Source organism: Acanthochromis polyacanthus, chromosome 15 (genome assembly GCF_021347895.1).
Source record: "Acanthochromis polyacanthus isolate Apoly-LR-REF ecotype Palm Island chromosome 15, KAUST_Apoly_ChrSc, whole genome shotgun sequence".
NCBI classification, from domain to species: domain Eukaryota; kingdom Metazoa; phylum Chordata; class Actinopteri; family Pomacentridae; genus Acanthochromis; species Acanthochromis polyacanthus.
The window spans coordinates 12,515,184-12,536,192 of NC_067127.1; the positions used below are offsets into that span (position 1 = coordinate 12,515,184).

At 38.6% G+C, this 21,009-nt stretch overlaps 1 protein-coding gene across 1 annotated transcript; it reads left to right on the forward strand.

Annotated features, from left to right (window-relative positions):
- Positions 1-1,113: 1,113 nt before the first annotated feature.
- On the forward strand, positions 1,114-20,738 carry LOC110958673 (cadherin-1-like). Its single transcript, XM_051960511.1, is given in 18 exon segments — positions 1,114-1,282; positions 1,703-1,817; positions 3,391-3,479; positions 4,068-4,208; positions 5,108-5,248; positions 5,578-5,733; positions 6,552-6,696; positions 7,993-8,168; positions 8,539-8,667; positions 17,069-17,254; positions 17,414-17,658; positions 18,024-18,166; positions 18,532-18,623; positions 18,873-19,008; positions 19,257-19,475; positions 20,106-20,157; positions 20,159-20,234; positions 20,427-20,738. Coding segments are annotated over 18 exon segments (2,589 nt in total). The 5' UTR covers positions 1,114-1,231; the 3' UTR covers positions 20,724-20,738.
- Positions 20,739-21,009: the final 271 nt, after the last annotated feature.

Here is a 21,009-nt window from a genome sequence, read left to right on the forward strand (position 1 = left end):
AGAAACTTCTGGGAACACACTCCCTACAAGTTCAAGGTTGCAGAAAAAGTGCACAACAAACAATTAAACATTTGTCCAGTGTTTGCTGCACCTATTTATTGAATGTTCCCTGACCGTTTTTTTAAATGTCTTCTTGGAACCTGAGGAATGTTTGATTGAAGGAGAAATACAGTCAGAGCAAATCATTCAAGAAGATTCTATTGTCTCTCTCGTCCTTCAAGAAAATATTAAAAACTCAACTCTTCATTGAACACCTTTGCACTTGACAGACTGCAAAAAATGAAAATAAAACTCCTATTACATTTACTGGCTATAGAAACAACAGTCCTATTATGACTCTCTAACTTGTTTTATGGCACTTAGGTCCACAACATCCAGGTTGTTTTCTCCTGACTAGATCCTTGCTTGTGTTCTATCTACTCTCATATATGTATGTGTGTGTGTGTGTGTGTGTGTGTGTGTGTGTGTGTGTGTGTGTGTGTGTGTGTGTGTGTGTGTGTGTGTGTGTGTGTGTATATATATTTACAATTTTATACAATCTCAAATATTATCATGGAATATTTGTGGAAAAATCTTTTTTTGTTTCAAAAGGTGTGACTGCATTAGACAGACACAAAAAAAATACACATTACATTTTTGTTTGTTGTTTACAAGAAAAACAAACAAAACTAAATTCTACCAAAATCACCCAATACTCAAAATTTCTTATTTTTATGGAATCAATCAATTTTCAGTTTTTAATTTTTTTTAAAGATTTGTTTAGTATTATGGCTGTGATTGTACGAAAAGAAATTGCACTTGAAGACCTAAGAGTGATTTTTAATGCCCATACATGCAAATGTATGGGGTGTCCAAAAACTTTTTTCCACCACTAGATAGATAGATAGATAGATAGATATTAGGCACAACCGTTTAATTGCTTGTTAACGTAAATAGCCAATCACATGGCTGCAACTCAACGCATTTAGGCATAGAGAGTCGTAAAGAAAACGTGTGCACATCAGCATTTTCAAAGCTTCTTCAAATCAAAACCAAATGTAGGATACCGATTAAAAGATCAAACTAACGTAATTGGTGCCTTCAGTTGGACAACGAAGCTGAGTTCAGAGTGGCACACAGGGTGGCCAGTCAGATGACGGGACGTGGGAAGATCCGCCACTGTTTAGAATCAGTCTCATTTAGATTGTTTCTGCTTTCTTGTGGAGTCTATTGAAAGAGGATTTCCAGAGAAATGGACACCGCTCGGTCTGCTGTTCTGAGCCTTCTAATCATCGTTTTTCAGGTGAGATTTCCTCACTTCAGGAAAGGTTTTCCTTTATTTTCCCCGTGTACCTCAAACTAATGTATTCATGAGACAGGACATAGTTTGGATAATAGTGAGAGCATTATTTTCCTCGTTCTCTTGGGATAACGTCGTTATTCCATCTTTTAAAATGTGATTATAAAAAGATTTATTTATTCAGAGATTTCTTTTTGCCAAATTAAGAGATTAGCAAGAACAGAACTAAAACCAAACCTGGATTATTGGAATATTGGTTTTGTCTTGTGAGTGTCACAAAATAGTAAGTGTAGTTACAATTTCTCTCACATGCCAACATGAGCTTACATGTCAACAGCAAAACAAAACGGGTTGATTTAGTTTTCTGTATATTGATGATCAACTAATCATTAGGCGTGTAAATTGCTGTTTCTGCTCTCTTAGGTCTCAGCTACACTGACTGCTGAAGAAACCTCATGTGTACCTGGATTTGAGTCGGATTTGTTGATTTTCAAAGTGACCAGAAAGTACCTGAGGTCAGGCACGAGACTGGGTAGAGGTAAGAGCAATCTAAGAAACTGTCAACTGGGTTGTTGCCTAATGCACACAGTCCTGATGAACCTGTGGTGGTAATTTGTAATTTTAAATGAAAGATTTTTAAGTTGTACAAAGCATGTACACCTGTTAGAACCAAAGATAAAACTTGTTAGCTTTTATAAAGTGCTGCTCTGACTCAGACGGCCATCTTCAGATCTGGGGTCTCAACTTGCACTCACTCTGCACCTCGTGTAATCATCTTACTGACAGGCAAAAACAATGTGCCCAAGTCTGTTTTGCAGGCTTTGATTCTAAAAGAGTGTCAAATACTCAAAGAAAAGCAGCACTTGATATTTTTGTGTCAGTTTACTGAAGGGGATAATGAATTTTGAATATTTTCACTTTTTTTTGTCATGTAATGTTTCCTCTGTTCTCTCTTTTTCTCCAGTTTCCCCACATTTGTTCATCAGTTAAATACTGTATAGTTGTGTATATAAGACTATATATAGTCAATAAGAATTTACAAGAAATTCCTTTCTGATGAAAAAGGATGAATTGAACGGAACTGACAAAATACAGACAATGTGAAGTATCTTTGTAGTTCGTACCTGGGTGCAGGTTGCTTATTTCCTTGGAGTAGGGCCTAACAGAAACACTCAGACTTTGATAAAAGCTGCTCTACAGTGCCAGTCATGTTGTGAAGGGTTGTTCAGAGTGAAGCTTTTCCCAGCATGCATTGTGTAAGAGTTGAGGGCTTCACCTCATCCAGGAGCAATGACCGACAGGGTCATTTGAGAGATACTTTAACTCATCTGTTGATCCTGGTGGCATAGAGTTTTAGTAAACATCATGATATTGTGTGCTTTTCCCTGATAAGCTCTTTGCTGCTGTGTTCTGGCAGGTTTACCATCACCAAAGTTCAATGTGTTTGTGTGTGTGGCTTAGCACTAGAGAAAAACTGTATCAGACTTTAACCCAGTTAAATTTGCTTATTGTCTAGTATAAGCATTGCTACCTTTTAAGAGATTGACCTTCAATCTACATTCAACTATAGAGGAGGAATATAGAAACACACTTTATAGTTTTCCAAAATGTCAGAAAAACAGTTGACTGTCCTGTGGTCGGTGTGCCATCAGTAAGAGCCAGTGCTGGGAAAATACTGACCACTGAAATAAGCCAACTCCTTGTTGCCTCAAAGATTTCAATACCTCAATTTCAAACCCAGGTGAGTCACTTGGTTTAGTTGGATCTGATGCTGGAGTCCTGTATTGTTGTAGTTACATTTTAGTACAAACACAACAAAGTCAGTCACAAATATCTGCTAGTTATTTTTCTGTGTGTTGAAAAGTCTTACCCCGTCTTTACGCCTGCTGTCACCAAATGCTGCTCGCTGGGAAATTGTTGGGTTCTGCTTTATGTTAATATCAAGATGCTTCACTTTGATGTTTGTACTTTCTTATGTAATGTTGTCCTCACCTCACAATATACAGTGCATTAAGATGACATTAGTTCTATTTTGATACCATAAACTAATTTTAATTGAGCTGAATTTGCTACATTTGTAATGGATAACTCGTTATTCTGTCTTTTTCTAGTGGGCTTCACTGACTGCACAGACCGCACAAGATTTGTTTTCAACAGTGATGACAGCCGCTTCAGGGTTCAGACAAACGGCATATTAACTGTTAGTGAGTTTGAGATTTGATTACAACATTGCAGTTTTTAATGGTCACCTTCAAAGTATCCCTTTTTACACCTACATGAGTTTTTTCAGGGTCTTGGGGTGACTGTGCTCAGGTAATAGAAATAAGAGAGGAGAGATTTTTTGTTTTCTTTACAGAACTATGGAAGTTGTAATATTGTTGTCTTATAATTTGCTACCATTGAAACCAGGTTGAAATATAACATAGCAAACTTTTACGTGTAGAGTGGACAAAAGAACACAATGTGAAAATTTAGATCACGTGTGCCTGATATCTGCTGCACTGAAAATATCTGTCTTAACTGTAGCTGAGTACTTTTTCATGAGTTTTTAGTGAAATGTAACACAGATTAACCTATACTCCTTGAAATTTTGTAGACTTGGCAGCAACAACGGCCAGGAGCACTTCTGACCATTATTTACTGATTTGTCCTTTTGTCATTGTACCCTTCACATATTGGCAAAGAATACTATAATTGTTGTAGCGGTTCAGTTTGAAATTGTTTGATATTAAAAGCAGGACTGTTTCCAGAATGTGACTTTGGTTTATGAGTGTGTTTTCCCCTCCAGGTAAACAGACCGGTTGCTCTTCATGAAGGACAAGAAGATTTTAACATATCCTCTTGGGACTCACAACGAGGCAAAATGACTGTTCCTGTCAGGGTAGTGCATGATGGGCACCACCACGGGCAAAACCACCTTAACGCAGAGGTAGTTGATGAACTAAACTGACAAAATAATTTGTTCTCTAAATATTTTTCTTTCTCCAAAAAATTACAATTGCTGGTCCAACATGCACCATTGTTTAACAAGGGCTTTGAACATTCAAGACCAGAGGCAGTCTGTGAGAAAGGTCTGCATGAAGACTGTTTGACTTTAACACACACTGCCCCTCTGTGGCTGTGCATGAAAGAGACTCTCTGGTTTTATTTTATTGGTCTTCATTGCTTTATCACTGCAGCCATATTAGGTTACATGCAAGACACAAAATTGAATATTAAAATGTATGAATACATAATTTCAGTATGTGCAATGTAAGGTAACAGCAGTACTTCAATGTTTACTTTACAGCACACATGAACTTTTTAAGCACCTTCTTTGTTACAGCCAGATGATATGAAGGCTGCAGTTCATTTTCTGTGCAAGTGTCTTTCACCCTGCATGACTCTGTTGGAATCTATTGAAGTACACGAGCTAATAAATATCCATCCATTTTCTCCCGCCTACTGGGCGGTGACCCATGTTTCTTTCTCGGGTTGTGCCAGACCGAGCCGCACGGGACCCCAAGGCTCGGCCACCAGACATTCTCTGACAAGCTCCCCTCTCACTGGGTTTAGGACTATTAGAGAAACTTTCAAATCGGTGCCATAAAAGCAAATGTTCTGTATTTTATTGTCTAATAGAGTCATTCTCATCATATTTGTTCCTGTTTGGGTGCAGAGAGGATCTTCTCCTGGCTCAAATGGGTTAGGAGATACGGTAAACCAATTTTCAGCTAATGCTAATGCGTGCTATAAGATTAGTGCTTTTCATTCTAGTTTGTTCCATTCTAGGAGTGGAGTGGTCTGCTTTTAGCTCCTCACTGACAAAATATCTGCATGTTTTTCCAGAGTGCAGCGGATCCACAGGTGCCTATTCTGTATTTTCCCAAGTCTGGTGAAGGGCTGAGGCGGAGGAAGAGAGAGTGGGTTGCTCCTACCATCTCTGCTGTTGAGAATGACAGAGGACCCTATCCCCTCAAACTGTCTCAGGTAAGAGGACCTAAAGTCCCTGTTACTGAGAATGTGATAGTGAACTTCATTTTTTTCTACTATTTTTTTAAATAGCAATGGATATCTGGACGTTCATTTCTACCACAGTAACTGTGCTGGGATTGTTTTGGGGGTTTTTTTTGGTTGATTTTTTTATTTCTGCTTGTAGTATGTTCAAAATAAACTTTGAATTTTCTTGTGTTGCACAGTGCACAGAAGTTACTTATTCACTAACCCTGTAAACTTGAATTAGTTTCTTGGAACAACAAAGTTGATTTTGAAGTTGTTTTGCAAAATTGTAACTCTCACTCCTGCTGTGTTTTGCCCAGATCCGCTCCAATGAAGATAAAATAAAGAATATCTCTTACAGCATCACTGGTCCAGGAGCTGATCAACCTCCAGCTGGTCTTTTTATTATGGACAGAAGAACTGGAATTCTGTATCTCACACAGCCACTTGACAGAGAGGAACAAGATAAATATAAGGTAGGCCTCCTCTCTCCTGGTTTTATACACCCTCTTTCCCTTTCCAAATATTCTTCCCGCCACTACCTCAGAACAGTGGCTCTGCTTAATTTTAGTTGATATAGATTATGGATGGGAACAGATTCGATCCAGTATGGGTACCGGGTTCTGATACAGCGTAATTCATGGATCACAGATTTCTGATCCATGAGCCTACTGTACTTGTGTGCTGTTCAGATGCAAACTCTTTTAAAGCAAACAGAGCTCTGGTATCAGAATAGTAACTGTATCGGCAGATGTCCAGATTCAGGTATCAGGATCGGATCAGAAGTGATAAATGTGGATCGATGCATCCTTAATATAGACAATGTTGTGTTATTCTCAGAAGTTTCCACCTTAAAACAAATGTCCAAAGACCCCTATCTACTCCCCTCTCTAAAATGATTTACTTCTTTGCTGACCTGGCTCTTTGCTTCAAAATCAGGAATGTCCGACAGGCAAATGTACCAAACTTTTAGTAACTGCACATCTTGTGTCGCACTGTTGACCCCTGTTTTTCTTCAATAACTGTATTCAAAGTATTATTGTTCTACAATGAGAGTTCTGTCCAAAGCAAAAAATATATATATATTTTTTTAGGAAGAGCAAAAACATGTCTGTATCTTTAATATGACAACTATGTGAAGATTTTCTTGAATCTTTGTCTGACAAACATGTGAAAGCATTTCCTGCTTCAAAAACATTTGTAAAACTGATACTTTTAAAATGATTTAGTTATTAACTTTATAATGAAGGAATCTACATGGATCCCTACTGTAACTGTTTCTGACTTTGTGCAGTTTGTCGTACATGCTGTGGCAGAAGGTGCAGGAGTAGCTGAGGAACCCATGGACATTGTCATCAATGTAATTGACCAGAATGACAACAAACCTACTTTTACTAAAGACATCTTTATGGGAGAAGTTTCTGAGAACTCACCAACAGGTACCGTCAGTGGATTTAATGAGCCTGAAACAATATGTCTGTTTTTCATTTTTACAGTAAAAGGGAATGATACAAAGCTGCTAATGTGTGTCCAAACTTTACTTGAACACAGTGATGTTCCAGGTCTGAATAGGACTTTCTCTAATGTAAACTCTAACCCTAAAAATGTATGTATATGCAGCTGTGGGGAATAAAGGTAGTGCATCTCATGGAAATTCTTTTTTGACCCATTGAAATAAACAAACATTAGATCCCATTTGAAATGGTACCTACACCCACAAGAAAAATTTGCTTTTTAAAGCAAATTTCCAAAGATTCTTCACCTTGTCAACTATGTACATATCTTCTTGTACATTTTATTGGGAATTCTTGGTAGCTGGCCAAATCTTGATGAACCAAATCTTTATGTCCACTCACAGATGAAGCAAACAAATGTCTGGGTGATATTAGACTATGAGGGAGCAGTTGGTTCTTAAAGTGTCAGTATACTGGATCTGTGAGGAATGAGCAGGTGTGTAGATGTTTGACAGGGGCCAAATCAACATGGCCGCCAGATGACTGTGTCATTGCACCTTAGAAACAACAAAGTCTGTTGTTAGCTCCCTGTTAGCAATGATGAGTATCTACTGATATTTGAGGACAACCAGTGAAAGGATGTTGGAGGATTTGCTGGCAAAACTTGATATGCAGGAGCTCCAATTCCAAGTTTGCATGATTAAATAAACTACTGTTCCTGTCTTAGTCTTAGCCTGCCAAAAGTGGTCCGAATGTTTTCACTCATCATTGTGCAGAATTTTAGATGAGAAAATCAGTCTGTCGATACAAATCAGGTTGTATAATGTTCAATCAGGCTGTATAATTCTTTTCACTATGCTTCACTGTCTTCTAACTTCTGTGACCAAATCAGAGAGACTATTAGCTTTGGAAATATTTTTGAGCTATGATATGTGTATAGGGAGAAAATTATTTCAGTTGACTCTTTCAGTTTATCTTCCAGCCATGTGGAAGTTGTGTAGACCCACTTTAATTTTCAGTTTACATAGTGCTGGATTCTACACTGGTCCATTTAATTGAGTGTCATAATTCTCAAAAAATGTCGAGCAAAGACTACAAAAATTTTAAATGAATTAACTGACTAGAGTTGCACACCACAATCAAAAGATGCTTTGTACGTTGCTTGGAAAACTAGCCCTGTTCAGACCAATTTTATTTTATAAATCTCCTCTTTAACAAATTGTTCTAGAAACGTTGACAAACCCCTGCTCTTATTTCCACTTCTGAAATCCTTCTCTCCAGGTTTTGAGGTGATTAAAGTTGAGGCCACAGATATTGACCAGCCCAATACTGACAACTCGGATATCGGCTACCGTATACTGAGCCAGGAGCCACAGTTGCCTAATGCCTCAATGTTTGTCATCAACCCGGTCAGTGGAGTTATCAGAGTGAATCATTCTGGGGGGCTAGACAAAGAGGTGAGTCTTCTAGAAACAACTGTCTTCTTTGTAGAGTGTTTTCATAGCTAAACCCTGAAATGATCACTGCTTCAAACTGTTTTTCAACTTGATGTTGTTCAGTTGGTAAATGCTTCCATGAGTGCTCTGGTGCAGACCAGATAATTCCACCGAGACTGACACAGACCGACCAGAAGGTGGTTTTGGTCCTCTTTTAGAGTCTGTGTTGACAAACTACCAAACCCGAAAAAAAAAATACATGAGCTCAAATGTTACATTAACTTTGAAGTTAGAGCTGTCCTAATGGATTCTCCACCAAGTGATTCTGTTAATCAGAATGTTTATTCCTTTTTGTTGATGAGTTACATTCATCATGTCTCTCTTTCAACAGAAATATCCACAGTACACTCTGGTGGTAGAAGCAGCAGACATGGTAGGAGAAGGGTTGATTGGACAAGCAACAGTGATCCTTAACGTGACAGGTAGCAATGACAATGCTCCAAACTTCACTCAGCCCGCTGTAAGTACAACATACTTGTGACTGGAAATGTTCTCTTAATTTACTGTTGACCTACTCATTTATCACAACAGATTGACACATTTAATTAGCTAATGTTGCATTCATACACTTTATGATGCCATCAGATTTTCCACATTTTAACTGTTAAATTCATCAGCGTGTACACACTCTTCAAACAATTCCACAATGCAAGACACCACATTTTTAAAATGTGGAAATAACATTTGTGCATCTCTACAGCTGGTAATGAGTAGAATATTACTATACATCACCATGTAAGTGCTTACTATTGATGAAACTACTTAAAGTATTGGGAGTAGTAAATAAATAAACAAGGGAGTTCTTTCAGACATAGTCACAGTATTGAAAACAGTCCCATGAATTCCAGTTTGCACCTCTGTCATCATAATCTTTGTAAAAATTATACATGTAGCGCAACAATAGGTGGACAGGCACAGCAGCAGTAGCTTGGTTAAAAGTAAGTCTATACACGGTCAACTTCAAGACAGTAGCAGATTTCCTGAGGAATCAAATCATTTTTCTTAATGCAACAGAGTGCGAGCAAATAAGCCCAGTCCCTTTTCATTGAACTTGGTAGTTAAATTAACATTGGATCTTAGGGTTGTTTTTAGTCATTTTATAACATGATTGAACGATTTATAGCTTTGCTAAGATATTTTGCAAGTAATGTAACAGTTTTTACATGAAAACTTGACAGAGTGCACGTTTTTAAGAATTTTTGTCTTAAAGTGAGCAAATTATATTCCATACTTGTACAGGAAATTAAATCAACATGGAATTGAGAGCTATACAAGTACTCTTTTAATTCTTAGTAAGCCACCAACAACCTTTTTTATTATCCCCCGCCGTGCCATAGGCACAAAGGGGGATATTGGCATCATCGCGTCCGTCCGTCCGTACGTCCGCTCGTCCGCACGTCCGCATTTAGTTTCCGGAGCATATCTCAGGAACTACTTGAGGGATTTCATTCATATTGCACCCAGGCCATCCCTATGTAGTATAGATATGCCTTTTGGGGTGTATGACCTTGACCTGATTATTTTTATTGTAGTGACGATGTATCATTTTGTCGGTGCATCGTCCAGTACGGATTATTATTTCTTGCACTTCGAGGCACTATATATATACGGCGGGGGATGTTTTAAGCGAAGCGTGTTTATTCAATCTATATTTTCAAACTTGCCTCATTATTCACACATCCCTTCTGTTTTTCCAGTATGAGGCAACAGTTGAAGAAAACAAAGTAGATGCTTTGGTTATCACAATGTCAGTAACTGATGACGACGAGCCCCATTCTCTAGCCTGGAATGCCAAGTTCATGATTGTTGGTGGTGATCCTGAAGGCCTTTTTACAGTGAAAACAGCAAGTAATAAACAAGAGGGAATCATTTCTACTGCCAAGGTATGCAGTTAAAGTCAAAATGTCTAATAAGAGTTTATTGAATATCAAGTACAGTTCCATAAATTAGTAAAGTAAAAGTCAAAGAACTTGAATTTTATTGAGCTGTACAGCTACATGTTTGTCTGATCAGTGTTGGTGCTTTTCCCTCCATCCAACCAGGGTCTTGACTTTGAGAAGACCAGCAAGCACACTCTGTTGGTTACAGTGGAGAATGAGGTTCCTTTTGCTACCCCGCTGCCTACTTCCACCGCCACAGTGGTGGTAAATGTGGAGGATGTTAATGAAGCTCCAGTCTCTGATCCAAAAGAGAAGCATGCCTCAAAATCAGACCTTGCTGTCGGAAGTGAAGTGGTGCAGTAAAACGCTTCTGATCCAGACACTGCACGCAAGCAGAAAGTCATGTAAGATCAAACTGATGAAAGAAATCCTTTGTTACTTTGAACTTATTTTCAAACACAAGATTCACATTGAGTCAGTAGCGCATTTCAGCATCAGCTGAGCAGCCATGTTGTTGAAAAGATGCTCCAAGTAATTAAGCATACAGTAAAAAAGAATCTTTAAATTCACTGCTTGGATTTTTTAAAAATTGTTTTTGGTACAACTAAACTTAAGTTTTCTTTGCTTAATGGTTCTTTTTACTACATGTCTATGGCTTAAATTGCCTAAATAGATTTTATCTCGCTACAATGATGAAAGCTTCTTCATAATTCATTATGTTTTGCTCTCCTCTTGTCTCACCAGATGAAGTACCAGCCACAGGAACTCCTACTCTGATGATTCAGCTTGAAGATGTCAATGACAATGCAACCAATTACAGAACATGAATTTAAGGTGTGTCTAATTTCCCAATAGTAGAGGAAGTGTAATGTTTAGCACTTATATTGCAGATTAAGCTTATCGTGGAAGTTTGTGGTGGAGGGATGGCTGTTTTACAACACACTGATTTAGAAAATATGATAGAATAAAAAATCACATCAATCATAAACTAACTAACTAAGTTCAAAGTTAAAAGAAATCAAATCCACCTGTGTGCATTAATATCACCAGCATAAAGAAAAGCTTGAATGTGACATGGTGTGTAACAAGGAATCAGCTCCTCAGCTGCTGGCTGTAACGATTAAAGATGAAGGCTTTGCTGCTCTGTACAGGTAGGGCCGGATCCAGATTAATTTTATTAGGGGGACACAGGCAGTACAACAGATATTTTGGGGGGGTTTGCTGAAAAACTATAAGAAAAAATGAAAGCTGCCACCGACCTCTCGCTTTTACAATGTACTTTTCATGTTTTTATTGGATCTTTAGCCCTCCTGTTGTCTTCATTTACGGGCACAAACAAATATTGTTTCCTTGTCTGGACAAAATCCAAAAATTGAGCAAAAAATTCCCCAAATGTCGGTAAATTTCCAAAACATTCAGGACGAAAATTCCAATAATTCCTTAAAAGGTTCCCTCAAACGTTTTATTTGGCAAGAAAATTATTGTAAATATTTTCAAAAAATGAGTAAATATCTTCCAAAAAAATCTTAAAAATATCTACAGTGATTACATATATCAGTAAAACTTTGCATTTGTTAGAATGTTTACAAAAAACAAGAAATAATGAATGCAGATACATGCTTTTAAAAAATGTTTAGTAAGAAGTGATTCAGTTGATGTCATCTTTATTACACTGCATTGTCAAAAATACTCTCGCAGTTACCTCCAAAGGTACTTTATGATTAATGCTTTGGTAAATCTGATTTTTTTTAAATAAAGCTATCTTAATACAATGATGGATTTGTGAATGGTCTTTCATTTCATTTATAGAAATGAATTTTTTCACTGGATCTACATTAGACAACCATAACTTAAAGTGATGTAAAGCAGCAGCAATGCCAGAAGTAGTGCAAGAGAGGGAAGTTTTTTGATTAATGCATGCTTCTTTTCAGAGCCTGATTGCAAAGAAAGCTGTTTGAATGACCCACATAGTTGTTGTCCATTATTCTGCCTGATTAAAAGTCTGTGGTCTAATGTCAATCTCCTCACTCTCAAACTCTGAGGTGTGTTCCCTTGAGTGCATGAGGGTTCAGGGCTGTCCACCTCCCAAATCAAGTGAATAAGGGCTCTGATGCAGACTTTGTGATACTTTTACGCATTTTTTGCTGTGAGTCTTTCCTTCCTCCACAGTACATGTTTTCATAGTGTTTTTATTATGACATTGTTTTGTAATGTTGAGACATTAAGCATTTCCTCCGTCCAGTTCTAGGATTTGGTCTAATTTAGGTAAATTTCTGTTTGCACAATGATTTAATAAAAGTACGATTTAAGCAACTGTTGAAGGTGTCCATAACAATTGAACAAGAGAGATCCTTGCCCATTTTGAACAGATGCATCACATGCTGCCAAAACTACCACTGCCTGTTCTGTTGCTCAACTTTATTAAAAGTTGAGCAACATGTATGTTTGGGTGTGTGTGCTTCATAGGAACATTCTCAAATTATTCTTACATTAGGGTGAACAACATCACGATTTTAGCGAGAATGGTCATATATCTATCTATATGGTCCTGAGCTATATGATTTGTTGCCCTATGTTTAGCTTATTACGTTATCAAAAACTGCACACATAATATTGCACTGGGCCATATTGCTGTAAAATTTTGAATAATCAAATAAATGGACAAACAGAACAAGAACCTTTAGGGAATAACCAAGGAAGGTGTTATGTATATATTTCAAATGCTATTTGTTGACAAAATGTGACAATTTCACCGTTAACTTTTTTTTTTTTTTTTCTTTTTTGCTGTCCACTGACGAAATCAAAATCGACTTGTACATCGACTTAAATGTAGTATTTCATTTATAGCATATTTTTATGAACATGTGGTTGAGTAGGGGCGGGTAAACTAGTTTTTAAGCCCACTCCCGGAGCCTCCCCTCTCCCCTCCCCGTCCACCTCCACCAGCCTGTGTGGAAACTCATCTGCTGAGAGTTTCAATTTCGGAAAGTACCTGGAGGAGACGAGAAAGCCACATCACGACGGCAATTCACAGAAGAATATATTTAGAATCCGTCTCATTTAGATTTTTTTCTACTTTCTTGTGGCGTCTATTGAAAGAGGATTTCCAGACAGATGGGGACCGCTCGGTTTGCTGTTTTGGTTGTTCTAATCATCGTTTTTCAGGTGAGACTTCCTGCTGTCTGAATAACTTCACTTCACGAAAGGTTTTCCTTTATTCTTACCATGTAACTTAAACTAATGTGTTCATGAGACAGAAGACAGTTAGGATAATAGTGAGAGCATTTTCCTCCTCGTTCTCGGGATAACGTCGTTACTCCAACTTTTAAAATGTGATTTTTATAAAACGATTTATTAGGGTCCGAGCACCGACGGTGAATTATTCTTCTTCTTCTTGTTATTCTTGTTATTCTTGTTATTCTTCTTTTTATTATTATTATTATTATTATTATAGCGCCCCCTACAAAATGGTCACTTGGCCAACTAGGAGGACGTTTCATCTACGGCTACACAATTTGGCATGCATATGCAGGACGTCAGGACACACAGAAAAGTCGATCACGACCATAATGTAAACCCAACAGGAAGTTGGTCATCTTGTGTTAACTGTAAACATTTTGTCATGAACTGTCCTAGGGGGTAAGTCCAAGACACCTCAAAATTGGCCAGTGTATGCCATAGTCCTTCCTGATATAAAGTTATCACAGGTTTTTTTTTTAATAAGTCATAGGGTGTGGCCATGGCGGCATCCAAAAAATATTGATCTTTTGCCATGAAACAGGAAGTGGTGTCTAACTCTTCTGAACATGCTCCAATCTGCCTGAAGCGACATGCTTGATCAGAGACCTGCCCTGATGACGTCCACATGGTAAAATTCATACACAGTCATAGTCAGTTGATCATATTCACCTGAAATGTGGGAGCATAAGCCTGAACACGTTGATGATGAATCCCAGAGAAAATGGTGACGTGTCATCAAAAGGCGTGTCTGTGGCGGTGAATTTTGATGTTTCGCCATGGAAATTAAATTATTCATATCTCAGCTGCACATGATCCTATCTGGACCAAACTTCACATGCTGGACACCAAGACCAGTCTGAGCACATCCACACTCATGAATCCTAAAAAACTAATAGCGCCGCCTGTTGATAACAGCAAGTTTAAGGCTTTATATTTTCAGGTCCTATGTCCCCAAACGTTGTGAGTTAGTCCTTGAAATTGATCAGCCAAGTCTTCGCCTTTTGACAATTCCACACTGTGAAGGCTTTGACGTTTCATGGAATGCTGTTCCCGTAGCAACGAAATACGTCCATGACAACCAAAGTACTTTTTGACAGGTTAGGAATAGTCCAAACTTCAGCAAAATTACCACACACATCCCCATTAGTGAATGGCAGGACATCGATACATCTCACCACTCTTTTAGAGTCTGTATTGACAAACTACCAAACCCGAAGAAAAAAAAAATACATGAACTCAAATGTTACATTAACTTTAAAGTTAGAGCTGTCCTAATGGATTCTTTGCCAAGTGATTCTGTTAGTCAGAATGTCTATTCCTTTTTGTTGATGAGTTACATTCATCATGTCTCTCTTTCAACAGAAATATCCACAGTACACTCTGGTGGTAGAAGCAGCAGACATGGTAGGAGACGGACTGACTGGACAAGCAACAGTGATCCTTAACGTGACAGGTAGCAATGACAATGCTCCAAACTTCACTCAGCATGCTGTAAGTACAACATACTTGTGACTGGAAATGTTCTCTTAATTTGTTGTTTACCCGCTCATTTATTACAACAGACTGACACATTTAATTAGCTAATGTTGCATTCATACACTTTATGATGCCATCAAATTTTCCACATTTTAACTGTTAAATTCATCAGCGTGTACACACTCTTCAAACAATTCCACAATGCAAGACACCACATTTTTAAAATGTGGAAATAACATTTGTGCATCTCTACAGCTGGTGATGAGTAGAATATTACTATACATCACCATGTAAGTGCTTACTATTGATGAAACTACTTAGTGCACATGTGCCAAACTCAAGGCCCGCGTCCCATATCCGGCCCGTAATACAATTATATCCGGCCCTCGAAATCCAGCCCTGACACGCATCAACAGAAACATCACCATATGCCAAGACCACTGATCAAAAGAGATTTTCCCGAATGTATGGCTGCCGCTCATATGCCTTCCACCTCCATGTAGAGAAGAATTCTTGTATAGATTCAGGAAAGAAAAATATAGTGGCAGAAAAACGACAACAACCTGAGCGTTCATATCGAACCATTAGTCCTCTGTGAAAGCTAACATTGTCCCAGACAACAACAAAAACTGTGTCTTCTTGCCAAACATCCTGCTGCACCCGTGTCAGTCGCCCCTCACCAAGTCCATCTAGGAAAGTCAACACATGCTGGGTGTTCTATGGGCCCAGAACTGCATGACGGTCAATTACTCCAAGATTGCTTATTGCAGCACAGAGGGTTACATTTCCCCCACATTGACTATAATCTGTTGTCCAATGATGTTTCTTCCTCTCCTCCTCCTCTTGGCCCAACACGGTCTCACGGGGATTCGTGAAACTGTTACGTAAATTTTTTGTTTCTTTTTCGTGCGCACCAACACGATTTCGTCATGTTTTTCGTGCCGCTCACCACGAAATGTTTTTCGTGTTGCTCACAACGAAACCCGCTGTGGTAATCACAGCTGAAAGTGGTTTATACCAGCGGATTCATGACGATCTAAGCTGTCCATCGGCGTATACTGCTTGTGTGATCGCGTTTGCGGCCGCCGGCCGCCGGACATTCTTGAAATTCCTATGCTAATTGGTAAGTGTACCACCGGGTTATGGTTAGGTTATGGTTAGGGTTATGGTTAGGGACGATGTCATGCAAAATATAGCGTTGGATTCGCCATGGTTTTACATTAAAAATATAATACACACATTCGTTTGAAATACGTTCTGGGTGGCACGAAAAGTCCGCCGTTTAAAATACATTGGTGCGCATTTCGTGGTGAGCGGCACGAAAAACATGACGAAATCGTGTTGGTGCGCACGAAACCGAAACAAAAATTTACGTAACAGTTTCACGAATCCTCGTGAGATCGGGCTGCTTGGCCAGGTTGAAACGAGCCTCGTCCACATAGATGTATTCATGTGGCCTATCATCAGAATCCAACTGAAAAACTCTCTGGAACAAATGCACACCAAACAGAGAAAAAATCACTCATGTACATTTTCTATAATTTTACCAGCACTTGGGAACCAGAATTATGCATTAGATTTTTTACAGTGTTCTCAGAACATTTCTAGACTGCTTGTATTGTCACTGAAGAGACAAACAACATTTACATACCATGTAAAGTGGTCCAGGCTGTGGTTCTGGTTCTGGCCGTGGTCTAGATCAACGCCCTCTTCTTCCAACATGATCTCTTGCTCTCCTGACATCTATTCTGAACAGCTAATTCTGTTTCTCATCAGGTTTATAGTGTTCAGTTCATTGGCAAAAGTGTTTTCAGTTTTGACCTGTTGTGTCTTCATTGTGACAGCAGTGTTGGAACAGTGTCCCAATTCTGCTTCCCAGTGTTCACTTTTTGAAAAATGTGTGCTGTGAGTGAAAAAGTGTTGTCAAATGAGCAAAAAACATGTTCAGTCTTTTACAATAAGAGTGCAAGAGTTTTGGAAACTGTGTGCAAACCATGAATAGTGTTCAAAATTTTGACAGCAGAGTCCTGTTTTCGAGAAATGTTTTCAGTCAGTAGGTGGCTGTGAGCAGCGAATGGAATTTAGTCATCAATTGAGAAAAACTGTAAAATGAGCAAATTATATTCCATACTTGTGCAGGAAATTAAATCAACATGAAATTGAGGGCCATACAAGTACTCTTTCAATTCTTAGTAAGCCACTAATGACCTTTTTCAATCTATATTTTCTTGCCTCATTATTCACACATCCCTTCTGTTTTTCCAGTATGAGGCAACAGTTGAAGAAAACAAAGTAGATGCTTTGGTTATCACAATGTCAGTAACTGATGATGACGAGCCCCATTCTCTAGCCTGGAACGCCAAGTTCTACATTGTTGATGGTGATCCTGAAGGCCTTTTTACAGTGAAAACAGCAAGTAATAAACAAGAGGGAATCATTTCTACTGCCAAGGTATGCAGTTAAAGTCAAAATGTCTAATAAGAATTTATTGAATATCAAGTACAGTTCCATAAATTAGTAAAGTAAAAGTCAAAGAACTTGAATTTTATTGAGCTGTACAGCTACATGTTTGTCTGATCAGTGTTGGTGCTTTTCCCTCCATCCAACCAGGGTCTTGACTTTGAGAAGACCAGCAAGCACACTCTGTTGGTTACAGTGGAGAATGAGGTTCCTTTTGCTACCCCGCTGCCTACTTCCACCGCCACAGTGGTGGTAAATGTGGAGGATGTTAATGAAGCTCCAGTCTTTGATCCAAAAGAGAAGCTTGTCTCAGTACCAGAGGACCTTGCTGTCAAAAGCGAAGTGATGCAGTACAACGCTTCTGATCCAGACACTGCACGCAAGCAGAAAGTCATGTAAGATCAAACTGATGGAAGAAATCCTTTGTTACTTTGAACTTATTTTCAAACACAAGATTCACATTGAGTCAGTAGCTCATTAGATTCCGAATGTTCTCTTTATATGCTGTGTAGTGCCCCCAAAATTTTCACAATGGTGCTATGAAGTCCACAGCATGTATTCTTTGTGCGAACAATCCCACAAGACATTGCAGCACATTTTTTAGATGTGAAAATAGTAGGGCTGGACCCGAATATCTGAATATTCGGTCGTTACGGTGGTATCCGAATATGTATTTTGATTCAGAATGTTTGAACTTCCACCAATCAAATATGTTTGTATCGAGTTTACATTTTTCTTTGACTATCTTGCCCCTGTCCAGGTATAAAATAATTAGTGACCCTGCGGGCTGGCTGAACGTGGCCAAGGAGACTGGCCTGATTACAGTGAGTGGCCTCATGGACAGAGAGTCACACTTTGTTAAGGACAACAAATACACAGCACTCATTGGTGCATATGATGATGGTAAGTAGGAGGCAAAGCTGACGCTGTGTTGTCCAGCTGCTTTTAAACCAGAAATGAAACATGAAATTAAACTTTAATGATGTTTGTTTTATAAGAACACATTCTTATGTCATATGGAGTGGGTTCAACCAAATTCAAAAATGAACAGTTGAATGTTTTTATTGCATGACCTCAAACAGTCGAGATTAAAAGAGCTCTGCCTTTAGCCTGCTTGGAAAGAGCTTTCTGCAAAAATATCAACTTTGACATTTCAGGGTTTGATAACTGCTTTAAAGCTAGGAAGTCTAAAAATAGATTTTGTCTCGCTACGATGATGAAAGCTTCTTCATAATTCATTATGTTTTGCTCTCCTCTTGTCTCACCAGATGAAGTACCAGCCACAGGAACTGCTACTCTGATGATTCAGCTTGAAGATGTCAATGACAATGCACCCACCATTATAGAACGTGCATTTAAGGTGTGTCTAATTTCCCAGTAGTAGAGGAATTGTCATGTTTAGCAGGTCTATTGCAGATTAAGCTTACTGCGGAAGTTTGTGGTGGAGGGATGGCTGTGTTTTATAATACACTGATTTTGAAAATATGATAGAATAAAAAATCGCATCAATCATAAACTAACTTCAAAGTTAAAAGAAATCAAATCCACCTGTGTGCATTAACATCACTAGCATAAAGAAAAGCTTGAATGTGACATGGTGTTTCCTCAGGTGTGTAACAAGGAATCAGCTCCTCAGCTGCTGACTGTAATTGATAAAGATGGACCAGGCTTTGCTGCTCCGTACAGGGTCTCTCTGGACGGCGCCATGTCGAAGGCCAGCTGGACTACATGGATGAACGAGACCAGTATGTTCACGATTAATACATGATAAACACAAACTGATGCCATCCAATCAAATTACCAGCCCCAGCAAAAACGGATGGGTATTCCTGGGAGAAAAAGCATTTTTTGTTTTTGTGTTGTTAAGAAGTTTAAAAGAATAAAAAAAGATAGAAAGAATGAATTTCAAATATTTTGATGCATGAAGTATTTTACTTTGTTGCAAAGCAGGCATTCTAAAAATCATTTTCCTCGATTTTTGACTTGATTGCAGAAACAGGCATCATCCTGAATTTAGCTAAACAGCTGGAGATTGGACACTACACTGTGGTCTTGAGAGTTTCAGACACCCAGGGTATGTGGCAGATCAACACAGTCGATGCCGAAGTGTGCGAGTGCACTGGAGCTGATGTGGTGTGCACAATCAGTTGTGGAGGTGGCTCCTACCTGCCTGTCATCCTAGGAATACCTGCAGGCATCCTGTTGCTGCTGAGTGAGTTTAATATTTCTGCACCTTCAGTTCAAAAAGGAAATGCACTTTTTAAAAATTCCAGGGATTTGAGCTGGAGATTGTAGTTTGGAAACCAAAACGTAGTCATCAAACTTTCCATCATTACTTTGGTTAGGACCCTGTAAGACATTTTACTTACAGTGAGACCCAGTGACAAGGATGCTGACACGGATCTGACCAACCATGGACAGCAAGAGGAACTCTGAATGTTTCATTGATCTGAAAACCACTGTAATGTTTATTATTAACTTTAAACTATATATTACAGTGCAAAGATGGTGTAATATTTGCCTGCTATTTGACATTCATAGAACTGCACTGTTTTGATGAGTTTATGTACCTCAATAGTTAACTTGGCAGCCTCCATTGAACGTTGACCATTTTACTGCAAAAAGTTTGTGAAATCATAATTATTCAGGACTATTTTCAGTGGTGAATTAGTACACACATGTGGCCCATACATATGTTTGTGTTTAATAACCTCAGAGAAACAATGGAGCTACATGGCACAGTAAAAAATGAGTATATCACCAACTGCTTTCATGTCCTCAGATTAATGGAATTTGCTTTGACATGAGGTGTGTTGTGTTAAGTTTTGTGCTCTGTCTTTAGTGCTGGCATTGCTGCTGCTGCTATTTGCAAGACGAAGGAGAGGAGAGAAGAAAGGCTCTACTGCAAGACGAGGACATCAGAGACAATATCTATAAGTCTGATGGAGAGGGAGATGGAGAGGATGATCAGGTAAAGAATGATAGAAACTGATTCAAAAGACATAAAAGCTTCAGGAATGTGTCACTAAAATCTTATTGTACACATCTTTTACACATCAAACATCTTTCCAGGTGACATCAAGGTCTATTGTATATATAAAAACGTATAACAGTCAAATACAGTATGTTCCAAGTAATATCTCACTAAATTTCTTTCCCTCAGGACTGTGAGCTGAGTGTTCTCCACTGTGGTCTGGACAACCAACCCAATGTGTTTAGGAATGACGTGGTGCCAAATTTCATGCCTGCTTCTCAGTACCAGCCTCGCCCTGCCAACCCAGACGAGATCGGTAACTTCATCGACGATCAGGAAAATACTGACCATCAAATTCTAAAGGATGCACAGACAAATGTAATCCCAGTATGTCATAGCAACCCTTTCACTGAAGAATCAGTGCTTGGAGTTAACCCTATGAGCCCTAGGCTTTATCCAGGGTCATTTCACTACCTTTACTTTTAACGTGTTCATTATAAAGACTAGCTATGTTTGCTCTACTTTTTTTTTCTTTTATCAAAACAGTCTAGACTATCTAGATCATTCTTCTGCTATGCTACTTGCATTTTTTATTGGTCTTTATATATAAAAAAGAAATATTTTGTATTACAAAACAATGCTTGTATATGTATCACACCATCAATGCTTTCAGTAGGGATATTTTTCCAGAATTGTGCCTGGAATTTGGTAGTACCAGCATGATGGTGGGATACTGCATGACTTGAAAGGGAAGTGACCTGTGGATACAGTT